This window comes from Genypterus blacodes, unplaced genomic scaffold (genome assembly GCF_046128005.1).
Source record: "Genypterus blacodes isolate CSIRO-AG114 ecotype Tasmania unplaced genomic scaffold, CSIRO-AGI_Gbla_v1 ptg000039l_1, whole genome shotgun sequence".
NCBI classification, from domain to species: Eukaryota; Metazoa; Chordata; class Actinopteri; order Ophidiiformes; family Ophidiidae; genus Genypterus; species Genypterus blacodes.
The window spans coordinates 3036887-3057335 of NW_027466852.1; the positions used below are offsets into that span (position 1 = coordinate 3036887).

Here is a 20449-nt window from a genome sequence, read left to right on the forward strand (position 1 = left end):
CAGATAAATCAAAGTTAACTATCTCTGTCCATATTTGGGTGGGAGGTTTTTCATCCTTACAATTCCACATCCGAAATATCGCCACAATTAGAGCGTACCTTAGCAAGGGCGATGCTGAAACCCCAATTCATTCATCCTGAGCTGTCTCTACAATAGACAGCGGGTGTGTCCACCTACAAGGCTCGGCAACTCCCTCTGCCATCTCGCCTTGTCTTCCTTGAGAGCTTTGGTGATGTGGGAATGTAAAAGCCCTTTGAGACATTGTATGTGATGTTGGGCTATACAAATAATATATCCTATACTATCCTATCCTATACAACTACAAACACATACTTGATATGAACTAATAATATTGTGTAGAGAAAATCAATGTCATTCCTGCCTGCTTTCAAGGATTTACCTTCTAAGTGCCTTAATAATAATAATAATAATAATAATAATAATAATAAAATTAATAATATTAATAATAATAATAATAATAATAATAATAATAATGTTATCATTAAGGTTATTATTGATGTTATTAGTATGTTTGCATCGTATTTGTTGGGGTTAATTTCTGGCAACCACTGCTGCCAGTATTTACAGTAAATGTGACGACGAAGATTTGTTTTACAGTGTAGCCATGGTCCGTAGGTTGTTTCTGAAAGTGTTATTGTTTCTCTGCCTTGTGTTGTTCTCCCACATATCAAATTGCTGAATTTGAGCCATAGATTGAATACACGCGACAACCCTCGCGTGACATCACATGAAGGACTTAATACTTAAAACGTCTCAATACAGTTTCACTGTACTCGTCATCGTTCGACGTTTTTTCCTCACATTTATTGTCGTTCATCTTTTTCTATATTATTTGGGTTGTAATTCTTATATCACATGTTCTTTCTCAAAACAATTTTTTCTCGTAGCATTAAAACTTTTTTCGCGTGAGATTTTTCGGTAAATGTTTGACTTTGTTTGCTGAAATCTCTCCTTTCTTATCAAACTGTTGCTATTTAGTAAATATCCGACACTTGCCGACTAGCATCAGCCCTTGCCCGTTCCCCCCACTCCAGCCATTCCCACTCCAGTCGACGCCGCTCTGAGGCAGCTTCCACACCGACAGGCTGCCCTACAACAACATACAATTTTTTCTCTTTTAAAAGCTGGAAAAACACTACCTGACCCCATCATCGTCTGGCGGTAAGTCACATGACTGACACAGTGTGCGTTTGTTTTTAAGTTTCTGGGTTTGTCTTTGCGAATTTCTACATCTGTGACAAACCGCGCAGCCTTCTCGCCTCGTCTGCTGTCGCTGTTCCACACATGGCGTCTGGCTCTCTCTGTGCGTGTGTGTGTGTGTGTGGGGAGGGGTGTTCTCCTGTCCCTGTTTGAAATCATTCGGTTTCGCTGCCACAGCATTGAATTAAGCCTAATTACTCGACTCGGGGGACATCGAAACCCTTTCATTGAAGCTGATGGTGTAGATCGGAGATAAATGAGTGGTGATTTTCCGCATTTGCCGATGTCTTTGTTACTGTTCTGGCTGCAGAGGCTCCTGTCTTTCTTGTGTTCAGCTCTGTGTTGTTAAAGGCGCATCTCGGTCCTTGCGTGCAGACTGGGGCGAGTGAGTTCAACCCACAGAGCGGAAGAGAGCCTACACCCTTTAGTTATCACACAACAATAGCGAATCTCTCACAGGGGAATTTCTCTTGCCTCTGCACACGTTTCTTCCCTTTCCCCTTATACATTAAGGTATTTTCGGGACACGAGTTTGGGCTTTGCTTTTGGGCGTGGTCAGGAATTCCCTTACGTTGTGAGTCTTAGCCCATTGAGACATTTTTAGTTGAATTGTCCTCTTCAGACCCTATTAAGATTTCTGGATAGACTCCTCTGAAGACTGGGACTGGGATATTTCAAGACAATTGAGTCCAGAAGAAACATTATTTGTCCAGATGTCTGACATTACATAGCTCACAGTGCTTCTGTCGTTTAGGTCAGAGGACAGATCTTTTGTTACCTTGAAGCGACAGTAAGATGTTCAGGCATTTATGACCAAATTATAGCAAAGCTACACTTTGCATCAGGTCCTGCCATATTCTACTTCCAGTTCTTTCGCTACACTTTGGATGTCTTGCCACCTACTGGTTAATGTTTCCTCTGCCACAATGTGTAGAGACGGCTCTCACGGGGAAGTTAAGGAACATCTCCCTGTTCTGGTATACTGAATCTATGCGGAAACAGCTTTATAGTCATTACAGTCCCTTGAAAAGATGCATTACCTTTTGTAGATTAGAAAAAAAATGTGATTGATCTTATTCAAGGCCTTGAGAAGATTGTACAGTGGTATTTAGCATTCCCTCCTCAGTTGTTCCTTTAGGTACTGGTGCAGTAGTCGTATCATCAGTGTGAAGAGTAACAAACTGAGCACCCTGGGCGGACCAGGTGCTCGGTCTGATGATGATGGAGGTGTTGTTTCCAATCTTTACTGCTGTCTGTTTATCAGAAAGTCCAGGATTCTCTCGGAAACTCTATGGAAACTACAAGGGCTGCTGAAAAGCATTTGCTGTATCTGATGACAAGCTACTCAAAGCACTTGATGATTGTTGACTTGAGGGCAATATGGTGATAGCCATCCAGACATGTCACATTTGTTTATGTGAACCTACATTTTCACAATGTGTTGTCTCACCCAAAGAGGCCACTGCTATCAATTGCACGACCATCAGGCAAATCACTCTGAAACCTAAACCAAAATGATCAGATGGAATCAGATAAGGGACATGTGTTCATTTTACGTTTGCATTTGTATCTCTGTATTGTATTGCATTGCCATGTTTTTCTATTCAGCTAAATGACGGTGGAAAGTATTTTACAGAGAGAAGAATAAAAAAAATATCTTCAATGTTTACATTTACAAATGTGGGCATTTTACCAGCTTGGAACCAGATCCACAATAGAACTGGCTATGAGAAACACTACTAGTGCTGCAGCTAAAGACATGCATTTAGTCTTTATGTTGTTTTTTATTGTTGCTGTTCTCTCTCTCTCCTCTCTCTCTCTCTCTCTCTCTCTCTCTCTCTCTCTCTCTCTTTCTCTCCCCTCCTTCGACCTGAGGTGCTCAGCTCCACCAAAAACAAAGCCTGAGTCCAAATCTACAAAGAAACAAAGATTCAAACACATTTACTACTACGACTACTGACTGTCTCCTCAGTGTCCCCAGATTAAAGCTACAGTGGTTCTGCTTTTCAAGCCCCATTCAGTCTCCCCTAGAGAGTTTTAACATTTACATGTAATCATACATATGAGATTTGAATGCAACACCAGTAAAGGTCTAGTCTGGAGAGAACAAGTGCCAAGAACCTAACTTCTAGTGGAACAAAAAGATATAGGTGCCAAGAGGAGGTATAGATAGAGAGGTTTATCTTTGGTTGTTTTTAATGAGTAGACTTGTATGGCCTGTTCTATATCAGGATGGACAGGTGCATTCAAAGACTCGTCTTCTCAGCTTTAAACTGCAACCCATTTCTCTGTTCCATTGAATTGGGTTTCAGAGAGGAAATTTTTTGCTTCAGACTGTAAGAGTTTTGAATGTATGTTCACCCTTCTGGTTTGATTAAGCGACTAGTTTAACATAAATTTAACATTACAGTATTTCTTTTGGCTTTTTTGTTTTGCTCCTCTACACACCAACGACAACACATGTAGATATCCACACTCTCTCTCTCTCTCTCTCTCTCTCTCTCTCTCTCTCGCTCACAGATGAGGTTCCTTTGTGTTAAAGGGGAGTTTTTCCTTGCCGCTGTTGCCAAGTGCTTGGTCACAGGGGAATGTTGTGGCTTGTATATACACATACTCTGTATGTGAAGCACCTTGAGATAATGTTTGTTGGGATTTGGCGCTATATCAATAAAGTTGAATTGAATTGCATTGCCATGGGGTTGGTGGTTGCTGTCTTATGTGGCCATATCAGTCAGTTATGCTCACATCCCTTAAGCATGGACATAAAGTTGTCAGTTGGTCTATAGTGATTGATAATGACTCCAGTTCATAGCAGCATGAATGAGTTGTTCAAATAGACACCAGCTTTTACTGCATCATTGAATTCATGAATAATGAATTGAATGCAGTTTGCGATCATCATGTGTTTACAGGGATTTTCTGTGAAGCCACCATAGCTCCCAAAATACCTTTACCAGTCATGATGTGCAAATGATTAAATCTCTTTGTCTGTTATATGCAGATGATTTGGACTTTGATCCTGCTTGGCAGTGTCCTCTGTGTGGGTGAGTATCGTTTCACTTTTTCCTTACATTTGCTTCATAACATCATATTACTTTATGGATACAAAGAAATGTCATGTTTTGTCAGTCAAATTGTGAGTCTCTTTAATGTAAAGTAACATAGCAATGAAACCCAATCAAATGTAAATCATGTCACAGAGCATGCACAATGGACATGGGATCGACCTCATAGGCCATGAGTTGTAGGGAAAAAAGTCAAACGTTATGGCAAAGCTCTCTATAGAAGTTTTACAACAAGCCAAGAATCAAACTAGTGCCTCAGACACAAAAACACACTTCATTTCATCTCCACCTCCCTCCCCAATGAGCCAGATGCTATGGGAGGTATGCTTGGCTTGAATACAGCATTAAACAGGTGCTGCATTTTGTCAAACCCGTCGCCATTTTCATGTGAGGTTGAGAAATAGGTGACAAGCATGAAGCCAGTAAAGCCCATAGCTGCCTTGTCAAAGCCCTCATCATGTGTGGCATGCTGCATACATGGTGGTAAGGTATTAATAGCAATTGTTGACCTAAGCGTTTCTAGCTGTGCAGTATGATGTCAGTAAGCTGTCATGTAGCTTTATTTGTGACCCTTAACATTGTCATGTGTTTTTTGAACTTGTGCATGTCGTGTTTTTTCGTGTTTCACTTCTTGCCACACCCTGTTTTGCTATGGCACAAGTCTTGTTTCTGGCTATGCTAATGGATCAAAACAAAGGTGTTAATTCTGTTAATGTGTGAAGTCAGTCATTCAAGACTATTGCTGTAACCTACAGCTTTAAGCTTTTGTGAGGACAATGACAAAGAATCAACCACTTTTCCAAAACAAAACCTTTCTGTCTTCTCTGTTGTTATCTATTCCCAGACTCCTATGCTGTCCATGATATCCATGAGCGTTTGGCCCATGGTCGACAGCTCAAGATGTACCTGCCCAAAGCTGCAGAGAAGCTAGAGTTCACTCCAGCTTATGAACCCGGAAAGACCTTTCTATACTGGGAGAAAGCCAGATTCAGGTAAGACACCTGCTTGGTCATTATACTGTTTATTACTGTACCAACACACAAGAATGCAAGTTTTAGGAGCTGTGGCATCAAAGCAGGGGGCAGTAGATGTTAAAAGTCCTCGATTGCAGCATCCTAGAACTTTGCTATCAGGCCAGTATCGCTTTGAAGCTCTATTAACTCCATCTGAAGGAGATGTGGTGGACTGTCATTGTTGGCGGTGAACGGATTAGCAAAAATGGCAGAGCCTGAGTGCTGTGTTTTAAAGTCAGAGAAGTACCGATCAAATTCATTAATTAACTGGTTCACTTTGGTAGCCAATCCGATGCATGGAATAGCACCTGGAACCGAGGCTGAGATGCTCTGACAGACAAGAAAGGAAAGTGGGCAAGATCGTGCTGTTGCAGTTGGGACTTCCTTAGGTGTAAATTTACACTGGCAAGCTGTGATCACGTTGGACATCTTCGTCATGACTTGTTTGCGTCTCTGTAATCTCTGATTCAATTAGGCGAGATGCTCTATTATGTCACACAACATAGCAAAATCATAGAGCCAGTTTGGATCTGACATTTCAGGCAACGGGTTCGCTTTGCTTTGCATGAAAAGAGCAATTTATTCCATAAGCTCAAAAACGTATCCAAGGACGCGCTCTTACTCAGCTACCTTCCTTCTGTGTAGTACATCACATCCCCGTACTCCAAGCCCACATCCTTCAATAACAGCTGGAATTGGCGGTGATTCAGGCCGCTCACCCAAATGAAGTTTACCGTTTCATCATCCAGTTCCAGAACCTTGGTGCATGATGCAGTAATACGTTGTCAGAGGTGTGTGGCAGTTACTTTATAGCATTGTCTCCTACTCCAACCAAGCTTATTTTTTCTCCACACATTGCAGGTGCGCCATTGGTAGTTAGCCCAACAACCTTTTACCAGGATAATTTAGTTTTACTTACAGACCTCTCCACTGCATCAAAAATGTACCAGCTATTTCAAAGCTAAGACACACCGACGTCACCACCGTTAAGTACAAACAATTGTAAGGTTCAGTCTCTGGTATTTTACAGACTAAAATAACTTCCAGCAACAGTGTTATTTCTCTGAATGGCACCTACAGGCCTGCTTCGCTTATATCTTAGTAGCAAGTGTCTCAGTTTGGTAAACTGTTAATAAATGAAGAAATCAATGGATTAAAGATATCCCTTGGGCGATCCTTGGGTATTCATTTTCTCATTCATGCAAGGCTTAGCCACACCTTGACCTACTGCCTTGCGTGTATGTTTTGTATAGCAGTTGAATCATTTGCAACACAACAATACTCACATGATATCTTTGACCCAAGTTTTACTACCCAAACGTTGCGAGCTCCAAGGGTAAGAGAAATTTAGCATAACTGGTCTGGCAAAGCTGGCACATGGAAAATGTGAGGGTACATTTGTCCTCGTCGACTAGTGTTTCGCCATTTTAGGAAGTGGTGGTGAAATTTGCTGTCCCTTGGAATGGAACTTCTGTTTTTTGTCTTCTGTGCACTGCACACTGCATTTCCTACATGCCAGGTAAACAAACGCTCTGTATTGTCTATACATAGACCAGTTTGACCAGTTCTTGCTGGTGTTTGTGTGAGTGCATTCTCATAGAGTTTAAGGGACACTGTATGTGATTGTATCTGTTTTGTATTTTAAAGAAAAACAATCACCACATACAACACATAAAATAAATCAAAACCAACAACAAAAACCAATAATAATGACATAATAATAATATCCAAAACTCCCCTACATTATCTGTAATCTACCAGTTCATTATAGTAGCTTTGGTAAATTCAATTCAGATTTATTTAAATGGCGCCAAATTACAACAAATGTTATCTCAAGGCACTTAACATACAGAGCATTTAACATCTAACATTGCCACATGAGCAAGCACTTGGCAAAAGCGGCAGGGGGTGAGAGGGAGAGGAAGAGAGAGAGAGAGAGAGAGAGAGAGAGAGAAAGCGAGAGCGAGAGAGAGAGAGAGATGTAAAATGAGTCGCTTAATCCAATCCAATCCTCTTGCAAACCCATTTCAATGGAACAGTGCACTTAAAGCTGAGGAGACAAGGCTTTGAATGAACCTGTTCATCCTGATATAGAACAGGTCAAAAAAGAGGAGGTAGCAATTTACTAATACTCTAATATATGAGCCTAGGAGTATAACAAAAGACAGATTATATTTCACTTTTTCTTTCAAGAAAAACAAACCTATTCTACCCAATCATATAATGGGTATATGATAAACCTCTCTATCTATACCTACTCCAGGCACTGCCTCTTGGCACCTATGTCCTCATGTTAGGTTAGGTTTCGGGGCTTGAAAAGCAAAACCACTGTAGCTTTGATCTGGGACGCTGAGGAGACAGATTGGTTGGTGTGTATGTGTGTGAGGAGGTGGGGGATAGGACGTTCGGTAGAAGTTCTCCAAAGAGAGGTGTTTTTCCTCAGGAAAAAGAGGCGCTGGTGAGCCTCCTTGACCAGATTGGAGCAGTTGGTCGCCCAGGTTAGGTCCTGTGAGATGTGGATCCCCAAGAAGAGTTGATGTGGATGGATGGATGAGCATTCAGCATTCTTCCTGAAGTCCACAATGAGCTCCTTGGTCTTTGTTGTGTTGAGCAGCAGGTTGTTGCTGTCGCACCACGTAGCCAGGCGATCCACCTCCTCCCTGTAGGCTGACTTAAGTTGTTTGTGATGAGGCCAATAACTGTGGTGTCATCCTCAAACTTCATGATGGTGTTGGAACCATGTCCAGGTCTAGAGCCTTGTGGGATGCCAGTGTTTAGGGTGAGGGTGGAAGAGCAGTGGTGGTCTTGAAATCCAATGCAGTCTCCCCGCACAGATTTGAACCGTGCTCGCAGCGATTAGCTCTTTATTGGGGGGCGGCAGTAGGTTAGCGGGGCAGCAGTCAGACAGGTTGGATTTTAGGTACTGGCAGATGGATGTGGACTTAAATCAGGATGGCACAACAGCCTGGGGCAAGGACAGTTTAAATAAGTCCTTCATTACCTCCACCAGCTCCCTAGTACATGTTCTGAGAACACGTCAAGGGATGCCATCAGGGCCTGCAGCTTTGCGTGCCTTTATCTTGCTTTCCCTGAAAAGTTGCACAACCTTAATCCTGCTCTGAGCAGTGTATAAGCTGCGATGGCCGAGTGGTTAAGGCGTTGGACTTGAAATCCAATGGGGTCTCCCCGCGCAGGTTCGAACCCTGCTTGCAGCGAGTGAGCACTTTATTGGTGTGCGGCGGTAGGTTAAGGGGGCATCAGTCAGACAGATTGGAGCAGTTGGTCGCCCAGGTTAGGGCCTGTGAGATGTGGATCCCCAAGAAGAGTTGATGTGGATGGATGGATGAGCATTCAGCATTCTTCCTGAAGTCCACAATGAGCTCCTTGGTCTTTGTTGTGTTGAGCAGCAGGTTGTTGCTGTCGCACCACGTAGCCAGGCGATCCACCTCCTCCCTGTAGGCTGACTTAAGTTGTTTGTGATGAGGCCAATAACTGTGGTGTCATCCTCAAACTTCATGATGGTGTTGGAACCATGTCCAGGTCTAGAGCCTTGTGGGATGCCAGTGTTTAGGGTGAGGGTGGAAGAGCAGTGGTGGTCTTGAAATCCAATGCGGTCTCCCCGCACAGATTTGAACCGTGCTCGCAGCGATTAGCTCTTTATTGGGGGGCGGCAGTAGGTTAGCGGGGCAGCAGTCAGACAGGTTGGATTTTAGGTACTGGCAGATGGATGTGGACTTAAAGCAGGATGGCACAACAGCCTGGGGCAAGGACAGTTTGAATAAGTCCTTCATAACCTCCACCAGCTCCCTAGTACATGTTCTGAGAACACGTCAAGGGATGCCATCAGGGCCTGCAGCTTTGCGTGCCTTTATCTTGCTTTCCCTGAAAAGTTGCACAACCTCAATCCTGCTCTGAGCAGTGTACAAGCTGCGATGGCCGAGTGGTTAAGGCGTTGCACTTGAAATCCAATGGGGTCTCCCCGCGCATGTTCGAACCCTGCTTGCAGCGTGTGAGCTCTTTATTGGTGTGCTAAAGCAGGTCAGCAAGGACAGGTTGAATAAGTCCGTCATGACCCCTGCCCGCTCCCTAGTACATGCTCTGAGAACAAGTCCAGGGACGCCATGAGGGCCTCCAGCTTTGCATGCTTTTGTTCTGCTTACCCTGATAATTTGGTTAAACGAGCACAATTTCAACCCTGCGGTATCATAGCATAAGCTGCGATGGCCGAGTGGTTAAGGTGTTGGACTTGAAATCCAATGGGTTCGAACCCTGCTCGCAGCGAAAGTAGGTCTTCATTTGGCGGTGGCAGCAGGGGTCGCCTGTATTGAGGCCTGTATGGCACATATGAACTGGCAGCTGCAGAGTTGCCAGCTATTAATCTTATTATTATTTATATCAGTTTGGGATCAATAAAGTAAATAAATATCTATCAACCATATCAGCTATTGCAGGGTTTTTTTTTTAAAAACTTCATCATTTTAGGAAATATGGTTGTCATCTTGCTGGGAGCTTGAAGATTTCTCTCAGTACAGAGATGTGTAGGGTGTTATCATGTATTTCTTTGTTTTAACAATTCTGTCCTCCACAGTGCAACCAAAGGCAGGGTGTCTGGGACAGGCAGTGACCGACGCTGGTACATCGACAAGGTGACTCTGCTCTAATTCAATTTAAGAATTATTATAGAGGAATTATGGATTACTGTGGAAGCAGTGCCAAAGTCAGAATTAGTGGGATTGCGTCCAAATTATATGAAAGCAGGAATCAGAAAAGACACATTTTAAGGAATGTTGTAGTTATAAGTGCAGACTTGATTGCAATCTTCACATTCGACATCTTCAGGGTTCCCCTTAAATTCACATTGTTACTGCATCCGCTCCAGCAATGTCTCATTCTCAAAGTCCTGCTCTCACTAGGTCAGAGTCTCAATACAGAAGCCAATTGTCTGGTTTTAAGGCTCCAGCTTCCTTTATCACACATCCAGACACATTTATGTAAAGAAACCTCTGTGGAAAAGGAGTGAATCCTAGCAGCCTCCCTATCAGCTCTGATCACATGGTGCACAGGGAAATAAACTTTTTGAGGTGAGATCATGAACTAAACCGAAGAAAAGAATAAGGCTTGATGAGCAAGTTTAAAGCAAACATTAATTACTAGATCTGTCCTGTGATGTGCTGTGAAAGTAGACAAAAACAAAGGAGTGCTGAAGAAACTGTTCTGTGTGCCCAATGATACGACAGACTTGAAACATTACATATTGTTGACTGTGTATTTATGGGGCTATACTGTATTGATTTCTCAGGTAACTTATGAGGATGAGGGCTCTTACACGCAGAGAGACTTCTGGAATAACGAGATTTCCATCCTGAAAGTGGCTGTTACACGTGAGTTTGTGGATCCTCTCTTGTTACAGTAGGTTTTGGAACGGCTTGACTTTCTCAATCATGGCATCCATGTATGATTTATAGGTTTTACTTTTGTCTCAAGTTTGAAAGCCAAACAAAAATGGCTCCCAATTGCAAAGTTCACTACATCTCCAAAACCAATGAACTGATGCTAATTTGCTTATGCTCATTTTGGTCTGATGGGTGTGGGAGAAGAAGGCCAGTCAAGCACTTCCCTGGGTATGATTAATATGCATCCATAGTGTTGTGTTCAAGAGGCATCAGATTAGTTGTGATTCTTTATTCTTTAGTAAAATAAAAAGGTAAATCAAGCCAAATATAAAGAAATCAGAAAAATAAGTGAAAATAAGTCTGCATATAAAACAATAAAAAATAGTAAATTCGAATGGAAACTAAAAGGAAATTTTCACAAATACTCAACATAAAGAGAGAGAAGAACATACAAATTTTACAATAACACAACAATAAATACCACAATAACATCTATTTGAGATTCATCAAACCTACTGAGTCTGTCTGATGTTGACAGGTCGGGTATTCCAAGCAGAGGAAGCTCAATAGACAACAATGCTCATCATACAAGTTGTATGTGGACTTGGCACCATCAGATGCCCAGAGCAAACTTGTGTTGCCTGTGACAGAGACCAGTGTATGTATTAGTTTTTCACAAAAGAAGTGTGAAGAAGAAAGAAGAAGAAGAAACACTTTTTTTGATTCCCAAGTGGAAATTCTGTCCTGTAGTGTATTAATGCATGAATAGCAGAGGACAAGGTTTTAATTTAGCCCTTATAATCTTTTATGCATCTCACTCATTTTAGTACAGAAATACAGAAATAAGAATTAATCAGGCTGCTCTATTCTGTGCACCAAACAACATCAATCATAACAGAGGAGGCAGTGCCCTTTCCCATTAATTGAACGATATGATCAATCTGATCAGACCAAGACAGTAAATTGTCTAAATTAACAGGAATTTAGTTTTAGAGACTTGCACAACTGATGTCCCATCTATAAATAAATCCAATGCAGTAGCTTTGGCAAGAACATTCCTATATACCAAATAAATGAAGTTTTGTCAGTTTTTAGTACTAATTTGTTCATTGTGGTGATGTGTCATTGTTTATATAGTTTATTTCATCAGGTTATAACATAATCTTGGTTTCTTGTGCTACACATTCTTTTAGTTATCTTGTATTTATGTTTTTAGAATGACATTCAGAGATTATGGCTTAATTCTAATTTTACTTTGATATATCAAACTGTTATCACATCGATACATAAAGATACATGTATATGTATCCTATAGATACATATATCATATATCATATACTGTATATATCATTTCTCATTGACACAGTGGTGAACCTGATCTCCAGCATTACACACTCTCCTCCTCTCTCATTTATTCCAGCCAGACACAACTATGTGAAGCACGTACCAGGAAAGAGCCTGGTGATCTCACTGGAGGGCATTGAGCTGAGTGATGCTTCCCTCTCCTTCACTGGGGAAGCTGTCAATGTTACACTGGTGAGATTTCTGGCTGGATGGTTGATTTTACAGATAGATAATGCTTAATAATTGACCATACTAATCCTCTATATAGTGTAGTATCCACGCAAACTTCAGCTGCTAAAAAACAAATGTGGGTGTCTGTTACTCATAACATTCATGCAATAGGAGTCACCAGAAGAAGTACAGAGGAAATAAAAAAAGATGGCATGAGATTAAAAAGGCAATTGACGAAAGAAAAAGTTTCATATAATAAATCTCAAACTATTGCTACCGGTGGAGGGCCACTGCCCCTGCAGGATACAGCAGCAGGGACAGAGTGTAATAAAATGTGGACTGTGATGTTTCGTCTTTCATGTCACATTAGATCTTTAGTTATTCCAAAAGAGTAATTGTGGCACGACTGCTTAATTTGCAGCTTTCAACAATTTATTTTGGGAGAGTTCAAATTGCGTGATTGTTGTTACAAAGATTCTCTCAGGGCTTCACTAAGCAGAGAAGCACACCTTGCGATCACTCACGTAGTTGACATGTAAACTGCATTTCCAGGCCTGTGCACCAGTTTGATACAGAACATGCATGTTGTCAAGAGCACAATGCATCATATCTGCAAAAGGTTTCGTACATCTTCACCGTAGGAACCATATCATTTCCACTCTAGATTGTTTTGGGATAATTTAATTTTGAACCCTTGCTGTGTAAATGCTGACTGATTGATGTTGGATAAGTAAATGAGTGTATCAAATGAACTGAGGGGTTTGGGTGGATGTAATTTAAGTTCAACGGCTACACTGTAGTAGTACAGTATAGTCTACATTCTGCATTTTCTCATAGACTTTTAGTTTTTTTGACATCCGTTTTGTTAAGTCTGTGTGTCTTTTTTTTAGGTGCGTGATGGTGCTCGGGTGTCCCAGGACATTTTAGACTACTATGACCGAGTTCAGATCCATAACACGAACATTGAGATCCTACACGTGAACGTCAGTGATGTGGGACGTTACACCCTGAAAGACCGCAGGGACAGAGTGGTGTCTACTACCAGGATGGACCTGACTGGTATGTCTATGGTGGACAATCATAGTCCTGATCATAATGCCTGACACTTCCATAGAATCCATAACAAGCGTGTATTAAATCCTGGAAATTTCAACCCACATATTTATATTATGGCATGTGGTTCAGGAAATAAATCTATAATTCATGACAATGTGGCATGAATGGAATGAATTGAAGTGGATTTATATGAGTTAAATGTGACTTTTCTTGTTCGTTAGGCTTGGGCACTGCACGCAATGGCTCTGGAAATTCAGAATACAATGAATGAAACTGTGATATATATATGTATATGAAAGGAAATATATAAAAATATATGTTATGAAAGGCTGATATATATAGAATGATTCTGCTTCCATTCCATATACTGTATAGACCCTTCATTTCTTATATTGCAAGTTTCATTCCATATATGTACACTGCTCTAAAAAATAAGGGAACACTTAAATCACACATAAGATCTTGATGGACAAATTATTCAACCTATTCAACCTAACAGCAGTCAGTGAACAGTTGGCTATGACATGGACGTCTGAGCGACCCTCATAGAATATGCTTCTTCAGACTATCACTGACCCACTCCCAAACCTGTCATGCTGGATGGCAGGCAGCAATCATTCACCACGGCGTCTCCAGACGCTTTCACGCCCGTCACATGTGCTCAGTGTGAACCTGCTCTCATCTGTGAAGACAACGAGGCACCGATGGTGGACCTGCCAATTCTGGTGTTCTCTGGCGAATGCTAATCTACAGACAGAGTGACTTACCCTCCTTAGCTAAATAGCTGTGTTTCACTATTTTCTGACAGATCATGATGACGACTCAGGAGGAAACCCGCTCTTGGCTCTCCTCTTGCTCCTGGGGATCCCGGCTGGGATTTGTTGCTGCTGTCGTAAAAAGATCTTCAAGCAGAAAGCCAGCACTGCTGCAACGCAACAGGCAATAACCATTACCAATATATAATAAATTCAACTTCAGCACAGGTAATAAGCCTGTCTACAGAATTTTGTGAACATCCTCAAGTCATAAATCGACAAACAGGACTCTTCTTTAGAGCTGTAGATCATTATTATGTTTTTGTTTTCTCTTAGGTTTGTTGTGTTGTTCTTTATTTGATATCATTCACAAATTCAAATTAAAAACGCCTCCTTCCATGCCCTGTCCAGGCTTCCCCAGCAGTACTCCACCCTGCCAGTGGCCCATCTGGACTCCCACCTTCTTACAACACTGAAGGACAACCAGGAACGGTAAGATCAATGCAAACTAATACCAAGCAAACTAAGGACATGAAAATAAACAAATATAAAGAGGTCAAATACATGTTGTACAAAATAAGAACCCAAAAGCAAATTCAGAAAACTTTGATCATTTAAAAGAACATGCATTGCTTGTAGGAACATTAATTTATACTGATGTTAATGGAAGGAATCAAAGGTTAAGGAGTTGGGTTAAGGTTGTGTGTATTGTGTTTTCAGGTGTACTACAATGGTCCTGCCCCCGTGAGTTATTAAACATCACTTCATTACACACCTATTACACTTCTACACAGAGTAAATGTCTGTTACATGATCACTGCAATTGGACTTTTTGCAAGTAGTGAAGTGTGTGTGTGTGTGTGTGTGTTGTTTGACAGGATGGTACAATTTACCATCCTCCGCCTGCAGTTTCTCCACCTTTCCCGGTCAGTATAACATTACACAGATGCTTTGCAAAATTGAGCTGAACTAATTTAACTAAGTAAAACCAAGTTTAAGACTGGACTTCATTCAAGCTTTCTTTTGTGTTTGAACCACTTCTCGAGATTGCACGTTATCTGTTTCTTACTGGTCTAGCTCTTGATTTTCACCCTCTGCAGGGTTATAACCCAGCATACCAACCTCAGAACCCACTCTATCCTCCTGCTGGTTCACCCATGATGATGCCACCCCAGCCTCAGTGGAACGGTCCTCCACCAGGCCAGTACCCCCCTGGGCCTGTAGCTCCTATGGTATGATTCAACTCCAACTCCATCATGAAAGGAAATCCTTCCATCAGACTTTTCAATGCACTATCATTGCACAATTGTACAACATGTATTATTGCACAACACACATTTGTTGTATATCCTATATACCATACATGTTGGTGTGTGTGTGTGTTTGTGTGTGTAGGGCTATGCTCCAGCTCCAGTGATGTATAGTGCTCCTCCACCAGAAGCTTCCAGTGAACCTATCAACCCACCAACTAGCCCTCTGCTGACGGCCCCACAACAGGTACACACAAACACCCATGCACGCACAGAGAACGTGTAATTGTACTTTGTACTTTGTAATTAAAAACTCATAGCATGACATGCCTAATGGAGATTTGTTCAAGGCTCCACTATATTATCTATTATTTATCTGAATCAGCCAAAAGTGTGGATTGAATAACCAGGCTTCATTTGAGTAATACCTCTGATTTCAATACTCCTACAATTCTTCTTTTCAAGGTACTGGTGTTTTGGACTTACTGTTATCAGATTTGTTTAACTTTCAGCATAAACTGGATTTACTAGGTGATTTGAGGCCGACCAACCGAACCAGACAAACTATAGACAGACCACAACAACCTGCCTACGTTACATCACGTCAACTCGTTTTTTATAGTGTTTTTTTTAGGTCGAAGCAGGAAATGCTGGGAAGCCTCTTGAAATATTATTAATAATGATAATAAAAATAAACAACAACATTTTTGATTTTCTAAATCAGGTTGACAGCGGAAAAGCCCAACAGGAAGTAAGGCTGTTTGCCCACAGTGCTCTTGCACATCAACACAAAACTAATGACTTTGCGTCGTGCCATGGCCCTGAGGTCATCCAAGAACTCATTTATACAGGTGTTAAAGCAGCAATACCGATTATTCCCCCAGATTTCCCCGTAAAGTTCCTTTCCCTCAGTGTGTGTGTTGAACGGCACATCAGTTCTATCAAGATGAGTTTAAATGCTTTACCTATGCTAAGTAGGTTGCAAATATGTATTTACAAGTAGCAGATGGGATTCCAACCACGGGCGATGCTACTGCTTTTGATCAGATTATGTAGGGTTTACTACTTTAAGATCCCAGCATTATTTAAAAAAACGTGACGTTCACAACCTGAAATTTCTAAAGTAAAAAAAGTCCAATTTCAACATATAAAACAAGTTACATAGAGAGTTTAATTCTGCCTGGACAGTTACAATTTGCTTTCACTGACAACAATACAGGAGAGAAATAATAACAATTAATAATAATGTGCTTGCTATATGAAATTTATAATAAATAAGAGAAGAAAAAAGAAATATCTGAGAATCTAGCCCGGAAAATAACCTTTGTTAAATGTTGATATGGAAACGCTGCGTTTGAGTGGCGGGATGCCGTCACTTCACGGGTCACAAAATCGACACGCATTGTGGGAAATGTAGTCTATGGACAATGTACGCTTATAAGCAGCATAGACGTTTATTTTGCTCTCGCGGGCCACATAAAATGACGAGGCGGATTCGGTCTTGAGTTGCATAATGTCAGGCGATTTGCGTTTGAATTTGTAAGTATGTTACACAAAACTGGCAAAGAAAACAGCTGCTGTACATAGAACATGGAGAGAGAAAAACATCATTAGTCTAATTATTTGTGTTTTTCTTTCCAGACTGATAGTGCATCCGCTCCTGTGCCTCCCTCCAATGATGCCTACATGTTCCAGATTAATAAAGACAAAGGCTCCTCCACCAACTTCCTTTAAGCCCAGAGGTTATTATTATTATTTGGTGCTTTCCTTTACGCTCTGAATTTTTGCTACAATAATTCCATGTTTTGCAACTAGGACATTTATAGAACTACAACAAAGAAAATTTAAAAAAATAAGTGTGATTTGTTTGGGGTTGCTATTACTAACAAAACTGAACCACTGTGAAGAAGAGAGGTTCTGTTCCGTTTCCCTTTGGAGTTCATATACATGCACAGCAGCTCTGTCTGCTCAGTGTCATTCCCTTCCTCATCACAGGTAACTGAGTTTACTGGAGCCGAGCTGATGTTCTCGATTTGCTGACTGGTGATTTTTGTTTCCAGCTTCAGGCAGATCTTTAACTTTTTGAACTATCTTAGTTTTGTTTTATGTCTAAGAATAGATGCACATTTTATCGAACGACTCTTTCATGTAGTCACTGTCCGCAAACAGCTTTCAACGCCATACTAGTGCCTGTTTCTCCAATCCCCTGAAGAAAAGGCACTAAGAGGTAGACGTAGGCTATGACGCAGTTTTTAGTTGCCGGAAATTGTTGTGGAGAACTGTAAAACTCACAACAATTATACAACCCACCAAGGGGCCATGGAACACACTTTGGGAAACACTGGCTCAGATCACTGAGCAGCATGGAGCCTTCCGCTGCCTTTCAGGTTGACCTCACATTAAAATAACATGCATACTTTTTTTTATGTGCTTTTATCACACGATCACAGTGAACCAGGAAATATCAAAATCTATCATCATAAATCCTTGTTCCCTCGTTCTTTGTACTGTACTGTACTGTGCTGTAGTGTAGGAGTCTAAGATGAAAGAGAGGGAAACATAGATACAATTTAAGACCTTTGGAATACCAGACAAAATGTATCTATTCATATAATCTTCATATTCTTGTCAAGCAAAGTAATATTCTAATGATGACAAAGAAGTGGATTTCGTGTGGAATTTGCCAAGTGTCTAGCTGCTCCATGGTTCAGCACAGAACAATGCAATAATGGATTGAAATAAGGTTGTGACAGGTTGAAATAAGGATATTAATGTAAGATTTTAATTGTGTGTCCCTGGATAATACAGACAGCTGCATTATCTTCCTCATTTCAAACTGGAGGAACACCTTTGCTCTTTTGTAAAAGCCCAGTCAGTGCTGTACTGTTTAAGCCTGTATTCATTGTTAATGTGCTGTAAATATAGTTGGGTTGTCTCATTCCCACATGGGACAAATTGTTTTTTGACTGCTCTCCTGTGCTTCACTAACAGGAAGCTGTGTGTTTAGTTTACTGGATTAGTATTGTCAGATCCAGTCTATCATCTATACAGGATATTAAACTGTTGTAACCTCTTTAACACGTTGCCTTTCCATCTTTGAATGTGAAGGTGAGTTTACCATCTCCTCAAATCAACAACCACACGGGTCTGTTTTTATAATCTTTGTGTTGTGTAGCTGGATGTTTTGTAGTTCTACCAGAGGTGTAGTCAAAGAAATTGTGGTTCCTAAGGCTTAAAATGTATTATCTGTTAAATGAAGCCAACATTTGATCTGTGTTGCGGGCAGAACAAAAACACGTCTCCATTTGTTGATGTCCAATGTTTATGCCAGAGATTGTGAACACTGAAGAAGCCTTTTATACCGCTCTCTTTCTACCTCTTCATACTCAAAATGCAGATAAAGAAGCACCGTAAATGAAACTATTTCACTGTGCATGGTTTGAAATGGAAATTGACTGTAGACCACTTAAGAAATACATTTTAATCCATTACATTTATTTAACTGGAACATGATAGTGTCAAGTTGTGCCAATGTGTTAGTGCTCCAAGAATATAAAACCAAAAATGGCTAATGAACCGGGAGGGAGCAGAAGTTTCAGTTTAGTCGTGGTAAAGATAGATAGATAGATAGATAGATAGATAGATAGATAGACAGACAGACAGACAGACAGACAGACAGACAGACAGACAGATAGATAGATAGATAGATAGATAGATAGATATACTTTATTGATCCCAAACTGGGAAATTGTTCCCTCACAGCAGCATTAGAAGGAGAAATGTTTATCATCTATGGCTCCACAACCTAATTATTCTCCATATAAGAATCCATATATTAAAAGGTTAAATTGTGATAATCGAATGATAATTTATCGGTTTCAATTCTCTGTTACTACTGTCAGGTGTTGGGAACACAAGCTTTATTTATCATTTATTAATTTGGCGTAAAAGACACACTCTTGCTGAGACTAAGGCTCAAAGAATCAAATAAAGCCGCACACATCTGGTCACCAGGAGCCCCACTGATGGTGAAGGAATGTTTAAGAGTCTCCTGACCTTCAGTTTACCTTGGAGAGAGGATATAAATTCAACAAAAACATAGTCGTAAATGTAGTCGCAAGTTTTATACTACAAACAAAAACACACATATTGCACAGGAAAATTACAATGTGCTAAATCATGGATATTAAAAATTTCAGCTTCAGTCTGTCAGAATCAGTGAAGGCCTATTTTCAAAAGTATTTTCAATCAACTTTCATCAGATCATTCACTGTAATAAGCCTGGGAGATAAATGGAGACATAAGCAGAACACAAAACACAAAATCATTGAAAACAACTTGGCACGGACAAGGTGCACACACACGAAGTGAACCAAGGAGGAGCTGTGAGTGAGTGTTATTTTGTGCTGCAAAGTGATATTATTTTTGTTCCTTTCGCCTTGGCATTCTAGGGACGTGTATAGCCGCTCAAACAATTGTGTTGTTCTATACTGATACAATTAGTTACCTTCAGCTCTGTACTATTTTGTGATGACACAGACACGGCCACAGGTTCAGTATTAAACTAAAGAGCTGCAGAATATCTAATCCATTCATCTCAGAAGTTTGTGCATTACATTATGGACTGATAATAGTAGTTGTATAGCTTTACTTGTGATTGAACGCTTGACCACACATGAAAAGAAAAACTTCATTTGTTTAGTTTTCATTAGAAGGAGTGTACCTTTGTGTTGTTACAGTGACATGTTGACGTCTGTGCTCTGTTTATATGTATGTGCAACAGTGTTCATTTCTCATCCTTGCTTTCAAATAGTGTAAAAGTAAAATTGGAGGAAATGCTGTATTCACTTGTTTGATTGTTACTTAACGTGCTGATCAATATGAAAAGGTGTTCCACTAACTTCAATGCTGTGTTGAGTATGCAATTAATATTGTCTGCTAATCAGACAAGGCTATTTGGGATTATTAATAGAGAAATAGTAAACATGCCATGTTATGATAATTGAATCTCATTCATAAAGATTTGCAGATGTTAATTGGTGTGTCAGGGTAATGCTACTTAGAATTGATAATGGTGAAAGCTAATGAAAATCAGCTTGTTAATGATCTTCTGCATAGGTAAGCTGCAGACTTTCGAGTGTATTCTGTGATGTAAAATAAATATGCCCAAGAACTCAGAAC

At 40.6% G+C, this 20449-nt stretch overlaps 1 protein-coding gene and 3 non-coding genes across 4 annotated transcripts; all 4 read left to right on the forward strand.

Annotated features, from left to right (window-relative positions):
- The first annotated feature begins 1045 nt into the window (after positions 1 to 1045).
- On the forward strand, positions 1046 to 18644 carry LOC142996764 (uncharacterized). The gene is made up of 14 exons (XM_076147829.1): positions 1046 to 1182; positions 4223 to 4265; positions 5131 to 5278; positions 9888 to 9945; positions 10599 to 10680; positions 12113 to 12228; positions 13098 to 13266; positions 14072 to 14202; positions 14430 to 14510; positions 14739 to 14762; positions 14897 to 14944; positions 15119 to 15250; positions 15414 to 15515; positions 16910 to 18644. Exons 2-14 carry the CDS (start codon positions 4223 to 4225, stop codon positions 17000 to 17002), a joined length of 1227 nt encoding a protein of 408 aa, XP_076003944.1. The 5' UTR covers positions 1046 to 1182; the 3' UTR covers positions 17003 to 18644.
- On the forward strand, positions 8433 to 8514 carry trnas-uga (transfer RNA serine (anticodon UGA)). Its single transcript has one exon. It is a non-coding gene; the product is annotated as a tRNA-Ser (tRNA).
- trnas-uga (transfer RNA serine (anticodon UGA)) lies at positions 9226 to 9307 on the forward strand. Its single transcript has one exon. It is a non-coding gene; the product is annotated as a tRNA-Ser (tRNA).
- trnas-uga (transfer RNA serine (anticodon UGA)) lies at positions 9514 to 9580 on the forward strand. Its single transcript has one exon. It is a non-coding gene; the product is annotated as a tRNA-Ser (tRNA).
- Positions 18645 to 20449: the final 1805 nt, after the last annotated feature.